Here is a 20,170-nt window from a genome sequence, read left to right on the forward strand (position 1 = left end):
GCCAGCCTGGTCTACAGAGCAAGTTCCAGGACAGGCTTCAAAGCTACAGAGAAGCCCTGCTTGAAAGAAAAACAAACAAACAAACAAACCCAATCTGGATGTCACAAATTACTAACAAGACTTTTAAGCTCAACTTTCTGAAGTCAATCAGAGCATTACTTCATGTGATATGAATTCATTTGCTTGCACAGGGACCAAGACTGGGTCACCAACAACCACAATTGTCACAAAGGACTTGGTTTGAGTCATTTAAAGAAATTCTGTTCCAAAAAAAAAAAAAAATTCTGTTTCTATTAATTTTGTCCAAATCAAACAGTTGGGGGGGGGGGCAGGATGCTGCAGTTAGAGCTGCTGACCAGGTCTTTGTCAAACTTTTCAATAAGTCCACTATTGTGTAGTTTGTGTGAAATACATCCCTGTCAGCTCTGGCAACATGCAGGACATTGAGAATCCAAGAAAGGCTCTACCATGAGACTCAATCAAATACAGAAAAACAGAGTGGAAACCCAGTGCCAGGTGGGCCCATGACTGCAGGAGGCTGGGGAAACGACCCCACTCTCTGGAGCATTCCACCTTGTCCCTGAACCTGCCTCCCTAACATTGCCAATGAGAAGCAAGCAGGAGATGAGGTCTGCATCTGAACACTGCAGACAATCCATCAATGGAAGAGAGAGGAAGCAAAGCCTCAGAAAACTGCAAGGGCAGGTGGCATGCCTTACAGGAATCCACAGCATCTCCTCTCCCACTCGACACCTGAGAAAGGATTGCTTTTGGGTGTGCACTTGAGTGTGGAGATCAGAGCACAAGCTCAGGTGCCATTCCTCCACAGCTGTCTACCTTGTTTGTTTTGCAATAGGGTCTCTCACTGACCATAAGCTTGCCAATTCGGCTAGGCTGGCTGGCCAGTGAGTCTCAGGATGGAGATCCTCTGTCTTTGTCTTCCCAGTCCTGACATTACAGATACATACCACTGTGCACGCCCAGCTTTAAACATGAGAACTGAGGATTTAACTCAGGTCCTCATGCTGTCATGGTAAGCACATTACCTCCCAATCTACCTCCTTGGTCCCCAGAAAGCAATACTTCTGAGGAAAGTAAATTGAGTGCTTAAAGATAATGAAGCCCAGCAAGCTAGAAGCTGAATCTAATATAGACCAAATTCCTAAGACTTATCTGCCTTGGAGAATTACCTGTACCAATATAAAATGTGAGGCCAGCACAAAGATAGCATGGAGATCTGAAAGGGAGTCAGGATGGGGACAAGAGCAGTGGGATTTACTATGTGGTCTGCGGTGAATTCTACACATAGTGAAGTAGCCCCTGGGAATCTTAGTGTAGAAATGACTTCCAGGAAGCTATTACTGGAAGCCAGCCTCTACAGTATACTGAACATCTTACTGAACCTCAGGACATGAATAGGTCTGGAGTTCCCAGAACCACAAGTACAGGGACAGGAAGGGGACATAGACACTTCTATGGATAAAAGTGTAAGTTTCTCTTCACACATACAATCATGATTTAGTCCATGTAACACATCCTGTCCCAATAATTCTAGAGAAAATGGTATCCTAGCTAGTTTTATGTCAACATGGCATGAGTTAGAATCTTCTGACAGGAGGGAACCTTAACTGAGAAAATGCCTCCATAAGATCCAGCTGTAAGGCGTGTTCTTAATTAGTGATTAATGTGGGAGGGTCCAGCCCATGATGGGTGGTGCTATCCCCGGGCTGGCCAGCCGAGCAAGCCATTAAGTATTGTCCCTCCATGGCCTCTACTTCCAGGTTCCAGCTCTGTTTGAGTTCCTGTCCTACCTTCCTTCAGTGACAGACTACAATATAGAAGTGCAAGCCAAATAAACCCTTTCTCCCTCAAGTTGCTTTGATCATGGTATTTTGTCATAGCAACAGTAACCCTAATAAGTCACGTGGCATGTGGCCACCCATGAAATGCCAGGGGAAGCTAAGAGATCTCTTTGTTTGATCTCTTTCTAAAAAATATTATGATGTCAGTGACCAATGAAAAGGTGGCCAAAGGGGATGGAGCCAAAAAATGCATCCTCTTGCGATGTGGGAAGGATGAATTTAAGATATCAGCGGTGGACAAAAAGATTTTCTTTTTCAGACTGGAGCAATAGATTAGTGGTTCAGAACACTGGCTGCTCTTCCAGAGGTCCTGATTTCAATTCCCAGAACCCACATAGTTGTTCACAATCGTCTTATAGAAGGATCTAAAGTACTTCTAGAATACAAATGTCTATGAAGACAGGGCATTTATATACATACATAATATTTTTTTGTAAAGGATGTTATTTTTCTGAATTTGGTAATAAGTGTAGTATCAGTAATTATACACTTGAAATTTTGTGGTTTCTGACTTCTAAATCAGTGTTTCACATACAATTATATATTGCATTATGATACAATGATTTAGAAAACAGTTCTTAAAAAATAAAGGCCAGGGTTGGGGACATAGCTCAATTATTGGTAGAACACTTGCCTAGCATGCATGGTCTTGTGTTCCATTCCCAGTACCACATAAGCAAGTCATGGTGGAGCATACCTGTAACCATAGCATGTAGATGAAAGCAGGAAGATCAGAATTTCAAAGTCAACCTGAGACACATAGCGAGTTTGAGGCCATTCAGGCTACCTGAGACCACATTGCCAAAAGTGAAATAAAGAGCCTGAAAAACAGCTAAGTGGTTAAGAGTGCTTGTAGAGAACCTGAGTGCAGATCCTGCCACACATTTTAGGTGGTTGAAAACTGATTGTACCACTACCTCCAGGAGATCTGACATGTTCTTCTGGCCTCTTGAGGTATCCTTATGTGCATGCACACAGACACATACTTTCACATAAATAAAAATAAGATAAATAAAAAAGTAAAAGGTAAAGGCCAGTGAAATTCAATTGAATCATCATACAATGAATTTGATAGATTTAGATAAGGCTACTCTTCAGGAAACCTAACTGGGATGCACATATGTATTAGTTGCAAAATCGGAGAACTTTAAAGAGGAAGAAGAGGCTCTGGACCCGAGTATATGGGCAGAGCTCACCTTGGCCTCCAGCCTCAGTCTTGGTCCTCAAGTGTCTGGCTGTGGGGTTGGGAGGAGGCAGACAGGCTGAGATCTTGTCTAAGCATCAATGTCATGAAACCGGCTGTGACTCAATCCAGCTGCAAACAGCAACAGCTGCTCAGCAGAGGACAATCAGTATAAGACTTCAGTGTTGAAAAGTAAGGGTCACAAAAATGATTTCTCAGCTGGGGTGCTGCATAGTACATGGCTTCACTGCATAGCAAGTGCTTAATGCAGTCATCACGTGTGTGGTGGGTTAGCCTCAGTTAAATACCCAGATCCTACTTTTAAAAATATGGTCATTCAGAAGACATCTTTTAGAAAGCAAGGCCAGAGTTCAAGAAATACAGCTCAGTGGGCATGGTGGTACATGCAGTTCTGGGGAGACCCAGGCAGGCAGATCTCTGGGCCTTGACTGCTGGCCAGCCTGGCTGAATCAACACTTCCCAGGTCTTAGCGAGAAACTTTATCTCAAAACCAAAAACGAAGGCGAAAAGCATCCTGAGAAGTGACATCAGAGGCTGACCTCCCACTTCCACACACATGTGCACATACATCCCCACACAAAAAGAAAACATCAATGACAAAAAGAATGAGGCCATTAGAACCCATTGCCCACAAAATAAAACAAGACTTGCTGAGAATGGTGGAATGGAGGCTGGGTAGCCAACAGAAAGGGATCCACGATTACTTTATCCACTTTTTGTGGATAACTGATGAACAACTAGCAAGGCTAAGTGAGTATTTTAGAGGATAATATATAAGTGACCTGAGTTTTTCCATTAAAAGCATACACATTAACTGACACTAAAAGACCTCACTACTCAAATCATATCCTTTGATCTTATTCTCAACAGCCTCAGGAAGTCCGGGCTTGTATTCCAATACATCCTCCCAGCAAGGTCAGACTCATCACTCAGAATCCTTTCCAAGACTGGGAAGCCGCAGACATCTTACTTGGAATCGCTCATCCGTCTCATTCTCTCCAATCTGTCTCAGGAGATCACCACTGGCTTGGCCGATGCTCCCAGCAGCAGTCAAAACCGTCTGTCGAGGCTACAAACAGATAACATGATTTGGTTGGAAAGAAAATGAATTTCTTCCTATGTCTCACCACACACCAGTATAGCGAGGAATCACAAGATCAGTTCCTCCCACATACAAATTAAGATCTTGGGTTGTATGCCAGATAGGAAAAAAAATCCTGGTGAGATCGATGCAAGGACATGCTCATCAACTGGTTAACAGGCAGATGTGCTTGAAATTTCCAATGAATTGGTCTTGCACAATTAGATCAAAGCTGGTATGTATAGAAATTCATTTGCAAACCTCTATGTATGCCTTTTGTGTACTAATCATGGGGGTTGGGTAACAAGCTGCATCTAATTAAACACCCTTGTTGGGAAGGCTTCCTACTAGGAGCACAGCCCTCCCCAAAAGTTGAACCACATGATCTGACTTATTTCAACAACACTCAATGCTACCCTGTGGTATTTTGCTGCAAGAAGAATGGGCAGCAGAATACTTTCAAGAAGCCAGGGCTCTGAGGACCTGAAGGGATGCAGGTGTCTCATCTGAATGTGACTATGTGTCCTTAGGGCTCACCTCTCCAGAGGTAGGCTGCACGGCCTTCAACAAATCAGACACAGCCCCGGCGAGGGTCCTGGCAGCTCTGAGAAGGTCTTCTCCGCTGCCTACATCATCGTCCATGAGGGCTGCCAGCAACTTTACACCCTTGGACATTTCAGTCAGGTTGGAAGAGATTGTAGTGATTGCACAGCCCACAGCTGTGTAGTCAGTGTCAGCAGGGTCACCTAAGACAGAGAAGGACCAAGATCACAGTGGAGTGGTATTGGATGAGGAGAGGCTAGCTTGGTAGTAGGTAAGCAGTTCTGATGAGACTTTCTCAAAACTATCATTGGCAAGAACCCATGCTCCACCATCCCGCAGGTATCAAATATAGACTTCTGAGAAACTCAGTGAATTGGACACCCAAGTGGCTTCAATAAGGTCCTCTCACCTGGAGCTCTCACATACTGAGACAGTGAAAAAGATTCCTTTAAATTTCCAAAGCAAAGGGTCTTGAGAGGGGGCAGTAGGGAGAGTTGGGAGTGTCTGGGGGTGGGTGAAAATAATTAAAATACAGTGTACTCCGGAATGAAATTCTCAAATATATATAATTTCAAAATAGAGGTCACTGAGAAGGCTCAACAGATAAGATGCTTGCCAAGTCTGATGACCCATATTGGTTCCTTACAATCTGAATGATGGAAGGAGAGATCTAACGCCAGAAAGCTGACCTCTGATCTCCCCATGTGTACTGTGGCACACACGTGTAACCCCACCCCAAACTGAGGAGTAAATGTAACTAAAAATTAAAATAAAAACCTAAAGTTCCAAGGCAGACTAGGGAGACAGCTCAGTCAGCAAAGTATTTTCCTTGCAAATACAATCCCCAGAATCTACATTAAAAAGAAAAAAAGAACTAGGCATGACGGTATAAGCTTGTAATCCCAATGCTGGGGAAATTGAGGCCTTATAGCGAGCTAGCCTGAACTACATGCAGAGTTTCAGTTGTACTCAGTTGTACATGCAGTTGTACTCAGGCAGTAGTACTCTGACCTGCTCAAGGTCCTGACAACATCATCGTCTATGTCCTTATAGCTACACCCCTTTAAAAGGCAGGGGCCCCTCTATACACCTTCTTTCTCTGTCTCTCTATCTCTCTGTCTCCCTGCTTCTCTCTCTCTCTCTCTCTCTCCAAATTCCAAAGCATGCATTAAACCCAGCTTGGGGGGGGGTCACTCTATTCCTGAAATACTGGTACACTGCAGACAGAAGCCTAGGTATTTCCTGGCTTTCACCAGACGGTGTGAGGGTGTGAGCCAGGCTACCCCAGAAGGGACAATTACTGGACAAGACAGGCAAAGGATAGATGCTTGGCAAGTGTACACCCTAAACTTTCCACAGGAGAAACTGGCCTCAAAGACTTTTAAGTATCTTCAAATGCTGATGGACAATGAGCACTAAGTAAGTGCTTTTTAATGATGTACCATATCAACAAAAAGGAATTTGATGCTCCTTATATTTCTTTCGGATCATTTGGAGCAAATGCCTAAATTAGGCCAGATGTCTGAAAAGTAGACTGTCTTCTCACAGTATAGCAATCTGTTGCTTCAATGACAGAATGAATACACACACACACACACACACACACACACACACACACACACAATGACAAATCACCCAGGGACTTACCAGCTGTGAGGTTGACAACTGAGGCTGTCCCAGCTGTGATAGCATCGACTTGAGAGTGGATTTCATGTTTGGATTCATCCACTTTGTTCTGAACCCATACCCTAGATGCCTGTAAAACAAGACAATGGAATGAAATAATCATAACACTGAATTGCCCAGGAGACCAGAGAAGTTGAGCCATAGAATGAGACCAGAATTTGATTGCACTCTCCTGCCTGGGTCAGCATTGATCATGCCGGAGTCATCTTACACAACATCCTGAACAGGTTTCTTGTGTGTCCAGAGATATTGAAAGGTCTATAAATTCTCTGTATCTTCTATGGCAATTTAAAAAAAGTTTACAACTTTTAGGAAAAATAAAATGATATGGCTAAATCTAGGAGAAAACGACAGAGAAGGAGGAGTCAAAGGTCAGCTATATCACTTCCTCCCACATCCAGGAAACATCACAGACAAGGGGAAGGAGAAAATGTAGAAGCTGGAGAGTAGTGTGGTGGTTTGAATGAGAATGCACCCATAGGTTCACGTTTGAAGGTTGGTAGAACTGTTTGGAAAATATTAGACAGTGTGGCCTTGTTGGAGAGCGTGTTTCACCAGGAGTTGGCTTAGAGGTTTCAGAAGACTGAAACAAGCCTTTATCTGCCTCCTACTTGAAGATTAAGATGGAGATTTCAACTTTTTCTTGCACCAGGCCTTCACTCCATCATGGACTCTGACCCTCTGAAACTATAAGCCTATATAAATGCCTTCTTTTATAAGTTTATTTGGTCATGGTGTCACAGCAATAGAAAAGTAAGACAAGTCATCTGGGCCATGTGACATGGCCATGACCCTCTTGGAACTTCCAGCAGTTAGACTAATTGAAAAAGGTCTGTACAAGACTGGGTCTAGGGGAGGCTGGAGAGACTCATAAGGCCTTGCCCCACACTGAGGACAGGTACTTAATGGCTACTGGGAGAAGAAGAGACATTTTCTTTAGTAGTATTGATATCAATACGTAGCACACGTTCCCATATATAAGTTCTCACCCATGCTCCTATAAGTAACCCTAATTAATTTCACTGGTTCATACAACAATAACAACAAACAAGATGAATGAGGAATGCATAGGCTCAATAGGAGTATCAGAAAATAAGAGAGGGCAATGGGGTAAATATGATCAAAGGCTATTATGTGTGTGTGTATATATATAGATATATACACACATATATATATATATACACACATATACATATATATGCATAAAATTTTACAATGAAACCCATTATTATATGTAGATAAGCTAATAAAAAATCAATGTCTCACAATAACTGTAAGTACACTAATACTAACACTTGATGGTAATCTTCACTTTGCTTTTGTAGGCAATAGAGTTAGACCTTGGGCGTTTCAGCTCACAAGGGTTCTTGACCAATACCAGATTCTTTCCTATTGAAATGACATGAACTATCATGAAGAAAACCAAGTATCACAGCCATGTGCAGGTGACATTTTTCCTAGTATGCCTGAGAAGATGGGCTGAGGTGCTTCCTCTTGGCCTGCTTTACCTCTTCCAGGTTGACAGGACAATGGCAAATTATACCCAGGTCCTGGGGTCTTACCTTTCTCCTACTCTAGAGACTCAAAAGGCATTCCTAACTCTTGTATTTTGTTTCAACCATTCAGGTGTGCCTGTCTTGAAGACTGTGGGTTACAAGTGGCTGAGGGTAGCTATGAATGTAGCCTAATACAAAAATGTAAATTTACTTAAAACAGTATGAGATTTATATGTGTGATTTATTAGTATTGTTTTATAACTTTACTTGTGTCCAAAGTTTGGATATGCCTGCTAATAAACTATATTTTCTAACATTTCAGGGCTCACTTAACAAATGATTTATATTGACAATGATGACTCTGCAAGTAAGACACTGATCTAGGCTCAGGGGAATCACATATTATCTTAGTGCATTCTACTTCTTCAAAAATTGATGAATTGGGAAAGGCACCACCACATATTTTAAAGCTTGGTCTCGAAATTGTTCTGGATAGGGATTCCACTATTTATTTCCACTCTCAAGTTCCCTGAGTAAAATGTATGAGGAATTCAGGGAGTTGACAGGATTGGTACAGAGGGCAGTAGCAACCTCCACACACAGCAGTACAGAGATGGAAAAGAGCATTCAGGGACAACTTTGAAAAAGTGATCCCACTAGACAGGTTGAGGCTGTAGAATGCATCTCGGTTCTGGCCCCTGCAAGGTCATCAGTCTATCTTGCAGCAGGAGTTTCTCACTGTGACTGCCCATCAGGAAGAGGAAGGAAAACAAACAAACCAAGCAAAGTGGCTCTGATGCCCAGGTCTGTGCACAGTGACACTGATTTGTGTAACCTGAGATTTATTTGTGATGCTCTGCAGGTGGTTTGGATATAGAGTAAGGAGAGGAGGAAGAAGAAGGTGGCAGGGAGCAAGCTTGCTAGTCGGAGCTTTGCAAAATTTAGCATGCCAACAAATCACAGGGACAGCTGGCTATCAGGCACAGTGACAGAGGGTGCTGCTTCTCTCCTAAGAACTTGGGTGCTGTCAATGCTGCTGTCCTGAAAACTATGTCTTGAAGTGTGAGGCATTAGCTGATTTTGTGCAGCAGCTACTGGAAGGCCTCAGTGCTCATCGCCTCACCCTGGAACAAGGCTCAGTAGTACTGGAGCTAACCCCTGGGGTCAGCAAAACACTGCACTCAGCCAGTATCCCTAGGAATGTGTCGGAAATACACATTCATAGGCTCCACCCCATACCCAGTAGATCAAAAACAGATGCTAAGAACAGAACATAAGTGAAGATGATTGCTCAGGCTCAGAGATAAGTTTTAACAAGCCATCCATAAGATCCCATTGTGTATGGAAATCTGAGAGCTACTGGCAGTATTTAAAATGACAAAGCCAGCTGCCTGAGTTGAGCTCTTAGTAGATGCTAAGTGAATGCTAATAATTGAATCACCATCCCTTTCCATCAGCCCTATTTACAGATGACAGGGGAAAGGCTTGAAGGGGTGAGATGCCCAGATTCACACAGCCAGTGAATACAAGAGTTTGGATCAATGGATCCTATGCTCAGCACAGCAGTTGTCTTTTCCTATGAAGTGCGATAGAGAATCAAAGACCGGACACATACCAAGACACAGATTTCTTTATCAGCTAGCTGGAGACAGCTTCATCCAGCAGAAACAAGACAGAGCATGTAACCTTATTGTGAGCCACGACAGAGACACAGGATGAGAAGCTCTGATGGATATTTACCATATCTTGTCCAAGAGGTGGCAGTGAGTCGAGCTCGCTGAGGTCATCCTGAGCCTGCTGGACAGCATGCATGCTTGTGTTGATGGTCCCCATAAGGGCTTGCTGCGCGGAAGTCTGCAAAGGCAGATGAACACAGGATGGTGAGCAGAATCTGGGGACTGACAGGGCCTCCTTGAAAAACAGAACAAAACTAAACCTTCCCAGTCAAGAGCACATCTCATTACGCACCTGAACTAGCTCCCATTTCAACCTGAGGGCTAGAAATAGCACATTATATTAATAGAACACAAAGCGAAGGTGATTGCGGTGAAGGGCTTATAATCAGAAGGGTGTGGAGAGCTTAATTAGCAGACAAGAAGACTGACGAGCATCTTCGCAGGGGAATTCAGGGGATACAGTTGATCTGAGTACTGTGGATAAAAGATCTCACGCACAGCACACAGACGGCTGTTTTGTAAGGATTCTTGATCATCTTTAGGACACTTCCCAAACTTATAGCCAACATATTTTTATAGCTGAATGATTTCCAAGCTTTGATATTCTTGAATTCTCAAAACCAGCCCAAAGGCAAGGGATTCCCAGGCAGGCCTAAGTGGTATTGAATCAGATGAATTAGAAAGGATGACTGGCCCATTTCTCACACTTTATGAGAGTCTCAGGGCCAGTCAGCTTGAAGCTGCTGCAGGGGCATGGGGCTTTGTGGCTACAGCAGAAAGAGGGTCATGATGGTTAATCTTTATTGCCAACTTGAAGAGTTTAAAATTCACCTAAGGAACAAACCTCTGGGTACATCTTTGAGGGTACACAGATTTCTGCCTTGCGTTAACTAAGGTGGGAAGATCCACTTTAAATGTGGGTGGCATTATTCCACAGGCTGGGATCCTGGACTATGTTATAATGAAAGTGAGCACCAGCACCCCCCAGCTCTCTGTTCCCTAATGTGATGCACAGTGGGATTAGCAGCCTCATCCTCTTGCCAATCCCTCCTTCATCACAATGGACTGTACTCTAAGTGTTAGCCAAAATATATACTTCTTTCCATAGGTCGCTTTTGTTAGATATTTTGCAATTGCAATGGAAAATGTAATTAAATACAAGGTCCCTCACTCGACAACCACTGATTCTAGAAAGAAGCAATTACAGGAATGCACAGTTGATGACTTGTGGCTTAGATGTGAGTCATAGGGTTCCCACATAGAACCTGTCACCATCTCTGATGGCCTAGAAGTCTCACCAGAGGAGGCATGTGCCCTCGGTGCATCTGTCCAACCATGACCTGCTGCTGTGGTGAGGGCATGCTGCCAACATTGAAAGTCTCAGGTCCACTGGAGCCAGAGCGCATGACGGCTGGCAGTGCCACTGAACCGTGCTCTGCCTTCCCAGTCCGGTTGAACTGCTGCTGTAAGATGGTAGACCTGTGGAGGAGACGGCTGGTCAGTTCTAAACAGGCACACACATGCAGTATGGTACAGTGGAGGCCATTTAAAAAGCACACAGTGAGCATGGAAGGAAGAGCAGCCCCGAGATGCTCAGTGGAAGCACAAGAGACCAATTCCTTCAGGACCAGTGTCAATGTCTCCAGTGGGTAGCATTCTAGTATTATACAGTTCATCTGTTCTCAAGACAAAATGCATGGCAGTCCTATTATAATGACGTTCTGAGGGAAGGTTGGAATATGCTGTTCTATCAGACTGAAAGAACATTTTTTAACAGGTTTCCAGTCTAGGCAGCAATAGATGGCATCTACCCTCAGCTTGACGGGTAATATGTGCAAATAAATTTAAGGAAAATGTCTCACAAGTTCAAGTCCAATGATCACAGAGGGTATTTGTCATCTCTGGAGGCTTGAGAGACTCTTAGATGTTTTCCATAAGATTTCAACTAGAGATTAGGTGTTACACACACATACACACACACACAAACACAAACACAAACACACACCATCTTAAGGTGTTTAGAATGAGTGGTTGAAGCGTGGTAAGTGCAAAGGACTGCATGTGTGTAAGTAAGGAGCTAGATGGAGGGCAGTTCTTCAGGAACTCAGTGGGGAAACCACAGGGAGGGTCTGGGGGACCCAGGTGTGCCTGTAGCGGTGAAGAGGGAAGAGAGATTTTATACCTAGAGGCAGAGACAGTCTTCCACCACTGTTAACAAATTACCATCTTAAGCAATAGGTATCTGTAGAGAGTCAAAAATGTGAGCAGAGGTGGGCGGCGGTTAATGAAGAGTCCTAAAAGGTCTAAGGGCTGGGAATAATCAACTGTTGAGTGCTCACACCTAAACAGAACATCTATATAATCTTGGCCCTTGGGCAGGGGCGTCAAGGCTCAGAGATCACGGAAGAGGAGAGGGAAGTGCAAAAGAGCTAGCAGATGGGAGGAGTGCAGCAAAGCGCTAGCTACTGGGTATGGCATGGTTGTTGTTGCACTCGTGAGCACAACAGCTGCACAAGAACAAGCCTGTCAGCATTCTAGCATGCAGTGGGTCTTATGAGGTCCCGTCACTAGCTGAGGAGCTCCTGGGAGTTGACTTTCGCTTGGGGAGGTGATGGGAGATGTCATTCTGTATATGTTTCTCATACTGGTTAATAATAAAGCACTGTTGGCCAATAGGAAAGGAAGATAGGAGGGACTAGGAGACAAGGAGGAAATAGGAAGAAGTAGTGAGGAGGAGTCAGCATGGAGAGTCTGGAGAGAGCTGGACGCCAGCCGCCTCCCCGGTAAGAGAAGGCCATGTGAAGATACATAGAAATGGGTTAATAATTAAAGGCAGAGCTAGCCGATAAGTAACAAGTAACCGGGCCAACAGTATTGTATCAAATACAGAGTCTCTGTGTGTTATTTGGGCCTGGCAGCGTGGTGGCGGGACAAGACCGGGCGGCGGGAGGAAAAAACCATACTCGTTACAGATGGCGCCCAACGTGGCTAGTAAGAACTTACTTACACTTAAAATTTAATAGAAGCTTAAAAAAAGGGTTTTACAAACAAAAGAACAGAGACAAGCAAGGTTTCTTGGTAACAGCATTTTTCTCGGTTGGACTCTGACTTGCTAGAGACAAGCAGATATTCGCACGACTCCTTTAAGGGAAGGTTCCTGACTCAGCATAAACGACAAAAAACCGCACAGCTTTTAAATAACTCTGCTAACAATTTATTGGTGTGTATGAGAGATGGCAATGGCAGTGACCACATCTCCAAGTCGGCAGCATGCTTTCTGGGTGGCAGCGCTGTCCAAGGCGGTGAGCACAGCTTTCTGTGCTGGCGGGTAAAAGTACCCGCCACCATCTTTGGTAAACTGCGGCAGAAACAAAGACTTTCATTTTAACAATGTTGTTGTTTAACAGATAAAGACTCATGGCCAGAAAAAGATAAAGATTTACAGTAAAGACAGATTCATATTAAGAAAAACCTCTAAAGGTTTACAGTGTGTTTTAAAATATACGTAGACATGAAAAAAAAATGGTTTTAAAGAGACAAAGAGGAACTGGGTGTTGTAGCACACGCCTTTAATCCCAGCACTCAGGAGACAGAGGCAAGCAGATCTCTGTGATTTGCAAAGTAAACCTGGTATGCAGAGTAAATTCCAGGACAGATAAGAGTTACACAGTGAAACCCTATGTCAAAAAATAAAAAAATAAAAGTAAAATAAACAGAGTAATAAAGGCACGTAAAGATGAAAAGCTCAGAGAGAATCTGGTTACTGTATGCTATTGTGTTGTCTCTACATTGTTTGACTGCTGAAAAAATAACAACTGATAAAGGAAATGCTGCTGGATTAATTAAATTTATATATTTTAAAAATGCTTTGACTCAAAAATTTAAGTTCAAGGACAAGTTACTGGGGAAAAGGATTTCTATTTTTGTTTCCACAGAAAATGAAAAGCTGTGGATTCCTTCCAGACTAATGTGGTTTGATCAAGCCAGGCCCCCTGAAACAGAGTTCCTGGCGATCCAACATTCAAAACAGCTTGGACAAAGCAGCCTTGCAGACTACAGCCAAGATTCCCATGACAGCGCCCCCTATCAGCAGGAAGTAGTTTGGAAAAAACGACGCCCAAATTCCCAAATATTGTTTATAAATGTTTGTTTTCATTTAAATGGACTTGGTTATAAATGGTTAATGATCACAGCCAGTTCTTTTTAAAGGTAAAAAGGGAATTATGGTATAGATATGAATACTTTGTTTTGGAATGGATTTTCATTTATTGATACAATTTAAGGTCAATTTTGTGATATATATATTTCTCCTCTTGTTTAAGTATTGTTTAGAAATGTAATGTATAATTCAATACAGATTATAGACAGTATCTATGATAGTCAGATATAGTTAAGTTAGTTAAGTTTTCTAGATATACAGAGATGTATTTGAGATGAATAGGCATTCTTCAAACATTTCAAAGGCCTACAGAATATGGCATTTAAAATGGTTTAGGGTTTTCGTGACAGTGAGACATAATTGCTCTTGGCAATACCACCTGCACCAGAAAGGAAGATGGACATCGAAGAAATGCATTATGAAGTTTGCTTCCAATATGGCAAGACTAGCCATTTGGACAAGATACTGCTCTTGTCTGGACTGTTTGACTTTATGCTATATAAACTGGACATGCAGGGCCCACAGAAAAGTGACTGCTGATTCAAGATGGACATTGCTACAGAGTTCCTGCTTCATGGAAGAGTCTGCGAGACAGTATGCAGGACACAGAGAAAAGTGACTGTCAAACTGCCAATACAAAAAGACAGTTTAAAGTTTCCTGCGTTGCTGAAGAGTCTACTAGACACACTATGGCCTATGGGCTGAAGATGGAAGATTACAAAAGAACTTCGGGTGACCAGGCAGTGAGTTGACTCTATCATTTCTAGAGTTTATATATTATCCTTCTGTGGTCTTTGAAGGAGTTGAAGACAGATAGTTATGGTTATAGTTTTCATTAGTTAGGATTAAAGATAAGTTACTTAGACTTTAGACACACAAAGATAGAATAGATGATGAAATATTTTCTTCAAATCTTGCTAAATGTTAATGGACTAAATATTGTTAATTGTGATTCTTATTGGATAACTGTTGTGTTATATATTTTGCTATGTTAAGGTTAAACCCCTTCTTTTTATTTAAACAGAAAAGAGGAGATGATGGGAGATGTCATTCTGTATATGTTTCTCATACTGGTTAATAATAAAGCACTGTTGGCCAATAGGAAAGGAAGATAGGAGGGACTAGGAGACAAGGAGGAAATAGGAAGAAGTAGTGAGGAGGAGTCAGCATGGAGAGTCTGGAGAGAGCTGGACGCCAGCCGCCTCCCCGGTAAGAGAAGGCCATGTGAAGATACATAGAAATGGGTTAATAATTAAAGGCAGAGCTAGCCGATAAGTAACAAGTAACCGGGCCAACAGTATTGTATCAAATACAGAGTCTCTGTGTGTTATTTGGGCCTGGCAGCGTGGTGGCGGGACAAGACCGGGCGGCGGGAGGAAAAAACCATACTCGTTACAGGGAGGGGGAGTCGTTTTTTTCTTTGGTCATGTAGACACTAGCAAGTTCTCCATGTTCCCCACGCCCATGCTTACATAAGCAACCCTAATCAAATTTAGGTCACTAAGCAAATACCTGAGAGTAGGAGGGAGATCCATTGAGAAAAGAGGGAGTCAGAGAGAGCAGAAAACTGGGGGAAGAAGGTAATGTGGGGCGAATCTCATCAAAGTAAAGACTGTATCTGTTCAAAATTGTAAAGAGTAAATAAAAACATTCTTTTAGATGAGCCCAGGGTAGATGACACCAGGGAGATGAGGTTGGGAGGCTGCTTTCTGGTGTCTCAGCCAACAGCCAGGTGTGAAGATGTGGACAACCTAAAGATCAGAGCACCTGGACCATTCTTCCTGATCATCTTGACTTAAATCCATGATGATGCACTAGTAGAAAAGAAAGTCTGGGGTGGGCATGGCCCTGGCACTCTGTACCCCCATACTTACAGGACTCTTCTGGTGGGATTTGCAAATGCTACGTATGCTGACGAACAAACACCTCACTCTGGTGGAAAGCACTAACTCAACACTTTCCCATTGGTGACACTGGCCATTCCAAGGACTCAGGAGACAAGGCTATCATCATATCATACAACAGCCTTCAAATATGCCATGGCCAGTCTAGCCAAACCTATGTACTTATAGGAAACACATTTTGGGTGGCAATAGCTGCCTTTCTCTTACATAAGAAACTGTGCTGGAATCAAGTGAGCAGCATTCTGGATACACAGAATAAAAATGAACACAAAGTCAGTTATCACAAAGATCTGTTTAACATGAGGGGGTGTCTGTATGGATTCCTCAGCTAGTATCACTTACTAGAAACTTCTTTTTATTAAATCTATCTCCTTACTAGTAAATGGAACTAAGAGTTCTTAATCACATGATGCTTTTTAATTAGGGGTGTTGTGTGTGTATGTCTGGGTGCCTGTGCGAGGCCATGTTCGGGTACCTGTAGGGGCCAAAAGAGTGAGTCAGATCCCCTGGATATGGAGTTTTGTGTGCTTGTGAACAGCCCAGTGTGAGTGCTGGCTCCAGTCCTCTGTGAGGGGAGCATTAACAGATAAACTATTTTTCCAGCCCCAAGGTGTTGTGTGATATTTTGATCACATTCTGACGTTCTCAAGCCTGCCAATAAAATTTGCTTTGAGTCAGAGGGCAAAGCTACCTACTGGCTGACCAAAATTAACCATAGAGGTTTGGGAGGACTGAGGAAAGACAGAGAGACACAGGAAGTAGTAGGGCTGCGCTTAAAGAGGCTCTCTGCCTATTTGGATCAAGAAGGAGAGAGAGGAGGTCACTGGTCAATTCTCCACTGCTTCTCTGATCATTTAAGTTCTTAGCCTGATGAGTTTTTATTGATAAAGAGTAACTAGAAAACGCTTTTGAATCGAAAATAACAACAATCTTTCCAATAGCAAACAAAATGTGCCAATGTTCTGTGTACATTATTTGTGATTCTGTCATCAAAATCAAATATAACAGAGTGATTTATAGGAGGACTACTGAAGATAGAAAGATCAGGGCAAAGAATATATCTCAGATCTGCTCTGAGCATGGTTTCTATACGTTTTGGTTTTCCTTTTTCTTAAAATAATTGTGTTATTTTATATGCGTGAATGTCATTGTACCATTTGCACTCAGTGCCTATGGAAGCCAGTGACAGATTCTCCTGGAACTGGGGTTACAGGCAGTTGCAAAGCTGCCATGTTGTTGCTGGGAATTGAACCTGGATCCTCTGGAAAACAAGTCAGTGATCTAAACTGCAGAGCCATCTCTCCAGCTCCAAGAGTAAATTTGTGCCCCGTCTCTTTGCTGATTCACAAACTGTGAGAGATGTGTAGCTTGTCATTAGTGTTTTACATACTAATGTATGGCCAGCCTCTGAGATCCCAGAACAGAATCAAATAGATGTCAAGTTACAGATTTTAAGGGAGGAATCCAATCCACAAAACTTATATTGGAAATGCAGATCAGAATCCGGGAAAACCAACTGCTTCTCAAGATAGAGGTGGACACCATGCCCTGTGTCAGGTGTCCCCACGAAATGCTCAGCGCCCACACAGGATGGCTGTATGACACACTGTCATCTACGGGCCATAACTGAAAAATCTAACCCACTGCCACCTCACCCAGGAGGAGGTGGGTCCCTGGTACCCTGGATACTTACTTTTTTGGGGAAACTGACTCTTCTAACATGGTTGACTCCTCATCTCCTTCCAGCCCAAATCTATCTTTGCTTTGTTTCTGGAGGCAAAACAGACACAACAAGGAACATCAGCAAATCTTAACACAGGACCACTGAAACGAGTTTCAAGGGGACACAAATAAAATACTCAAGTTTATGGCAAATTCTGTGTACTTGCATCGTTAATGAGTGAATAGCAAAAGCATGATGCCAATAAAGCAGAAACCCATGACATGATATATAAATATACTGAGCTTTGTTTATCACTGCTTACACAGAAAGAAGGAAGGCACACTTGATAACGTTCTACCAGAATATGGATGCTTGAATGGGTTATTTTGGTAAGCCTTAAAACATCTGATTTTCTATATACTGCAATGGCACATGGTGTCATTGTTTGGCAAGAATGAAAACTCATGAAAACTACAATGAACACTTTTAGCTTCAACAAAGTCAGGAATAGTGAGGAACTAGTACAGACAGTCTCAGCTAGCTTTAACTATCAACTTGACACAATGAGGAATTCCCTAGAACAATGTGACCTGTGGATATGTCTACAGGAGAATGTTGTAATTGTCAATTGACTTAGGAGGGCTCAACCAATTTTGGGTGGTACCATTTCCTGGACTGTATGAGGAAGATGGTAGAGCATGAGCTTACACCAATCATCAAGCAGCATCCTCCATGATTTCGACTCTACTTCCTTGGCTGTGAGCTCCTGTTTTGATGGTATGCTCTGTATATAGGATAGCAAATGGGCCCGATTTCAAGTTGCTACTAAGGTTGCTACCCATACCTTCCTCCAGGATAGATAGTCATGAAAGTGGAAGCCAGATAAACACTTTCCTTCCTTAAGTTGCTTTTGGTTAGAGTGTTTCATTGCAGCAACGGAAATCAAACTAGAGCCCAGACTGCTACTCCTTATCTAGCAGTAACAGATACATACATGTACTGGGGCAAAATCAGACATGTTTAGGAAATTCAAGGCCAGAGATTTCCCATACAAACAATTTTAATGTTGAAGACACAACCTGCCAATCAAACATTTCAAATAAGGATTTCACTTAACATGGCTCCATTCATGATTTTCTTGGTTTTCATCAACACAACACATACCTTTTTGAGGATGATGTCAATGTACCCTGCAATCAGCTGTGATATTTGCTCCCCCTCTGTGGTTTGCACTGAATAGTAGCTTTCCTGGTACTCCCCAAAATCCTAGAAGAGCAGCATTAGGAGAAACACAGCTGTATTAGATCTACCAGGCATCTTGTGGCCTCGGAGAGCAGCCATAAAGTTCTGTGACATGGCTCACTTTTCACTATCCTCCATCCAAAGAAAAACTGAAATTTCAACTCAATAGTGAGCATTGCAGACAGGTGCCTTTTGCCCTCAGAGAGAACAATCAGACCCCTAGTGTATCAAAAAGATAAGGTGAGTCAGGCAGGGTAGCACACACCAAGTCCTAGCACTTGGGAGGCAGAGGCTGTGACTCTGGTCTAATACTGAGTTCCTGCCCACCCAAAGCTATATATTGAGTACCTGTCTCAAAACAAAGAAACAAAAATAAGGTAAGGGCTAGAGAGATGCCTCAGTGGTCAAGAGCAGTTGCTGATCCTGCAGAGAATCTGGGTTGGGTTTCAAGCACCCACATGGAAGTTCACAGACATCTGTTATCTCAAGGCATCTAGTGCCCTCTTCAGGCCACCATGAGCATCCTAGAAGGTGCACAATCACTTGCAGGTGAATGTAGCAGGGTTTCTATTGGGCCACCAACCAGCTCCCAAATCATGATACATAGCCTTACTATTAACTATGAATGCTTGGCTTTATCTTATGCTTATCCCACTAGCTCCTATAACTTAACCTATTTCTCTTCATCTCTGTTTTGCCTTGGGGCTTTTTAAAACGTTGCTTTAATTCTGTATATCCTACTCTGTGTCTGTCTGGCTGGCTGGTGGCTGCCTGCCTGCCTGCTTGCCTGCCTGCCTGCCTGCCCCCCCCTTCTCCCTCATTCTTTCTCAAGCCTAGATTATTCCTCTTACTTATTCTCTCTGCCCACCAGTTCCACCTATCCCCTTACTGTATAGCTATTGGGCATTCAGCTCTTTATTAGACCAATCAGGTGCCTTAGGCAGGCAAGGTAAAACAGCAACATATCTTTACATCAATAACAAAAATAACACACCTTCACATGGTTAAAGTAATATTCTTCAATAAAAACAAATGTAATACATCTTTATAAAGTTAATATTTCACAGCAGTCAAACATTCACACACATAAAATAAAATAACATCTAAAAGGGAAAATATACAAAACAAAACGAAACCATGAAGTACTTTGCAGCATGCTCTCTGACCATAATGGAATCCAACTGAAAATCAATAATAGAAAGACAACAGGGAAGCCTCCAAACAACTGACCACAAGAGAAGCAAAGCAGAGATCAATCACAGACAATCAGCAGGAAAGCATCAAAACCTGGGACCGTAACAAAAGCTCCTCATGAGAGGTCTTTACCTAATTTATAACTTGGTGAAGTATCAGAGAACATGCTCTCTTTTGGGTGAGGCCTTAAAGAGCTTGTTATGAATATATCCTGTTTTTTTTTTTTTAAATTTTGTTTTTTAAGTACTTAGAACTACTTTGAAAAGACCAATGATATTAAAATATATAACAAAGACAGTTTTCTCAAACTTAACTATTTCTGCCTAGCTTTAAAATTTATACATACATACATACACACACACACAGTATATAAACCATCTTCTTTATTGATACAACAATAAAAAAAAGTCATTATTATAATTAAAGAGTTGAACACTTTCTACACTGGAGTAGATGCCTC

The 20,170-nt window shown here is 42.5% G+C and overlaps 1 protein-coding gene across 1 annotated transcript in view; it reads right to left on the reverse strand.

Annotated features, from left to right (window-relative positions):
- The window catches only part of Tln2 (talin 2), a 401,603-nt gene that overhangs the window by 122,305 nt on the left and 259,128 nt on the right, over nucleotides 1-20,170 (reverse strand). The window contains exons 13-19 of the mRNA XM_051197857.1: nucleotides 18,439-18,540; nucleotides 17,305-17,381; nucleotides 10,847-11,027; nucleotides 9,613-9,726; nucleotides 6,338-6,446; nucleotides 4,685-4,893; nucleotides 4,037-4,135 (exon numbers count right to left, since the gene is read on the reverse strand). Of these exons, the coding sequence (XP_051053814.1) occupies nucleotides 4,037-4,135; nucleotides 4,685-4,893; nucleotides 6,338-6,446; nucleotides 9,613-9,726; nucleotides 10,847-11,027; nucleotides 17,305-17,381; nucleotides 18,439-18,540 (891 nt within the window). The remainder of the gene's footprint in view (nucleotides 1-4,036; nucleotides 4,136-4,684; nucleotides 4,894-6,337; nucleotides 6,447-9,612; nucleotides 9,727-10,846; nucleotides 11,028-17,304; nucleotides 17,382-18,438; nucleotides 18,541-20,170) is intronic.

Source organism: Phodopus roborovskii, unplaced genomic scaffold, assembly GCF_943737965.1.
Source record: "Phodopus roborovskii unplaced genomic scaffold, PHOROB, whole genome shotgun sequence".
NCBI lineage: Eukaryota > Metazoa > Chordata > Mammalia > Rodentia > Cricetidae > Phodopus > Phodopus roborovskii.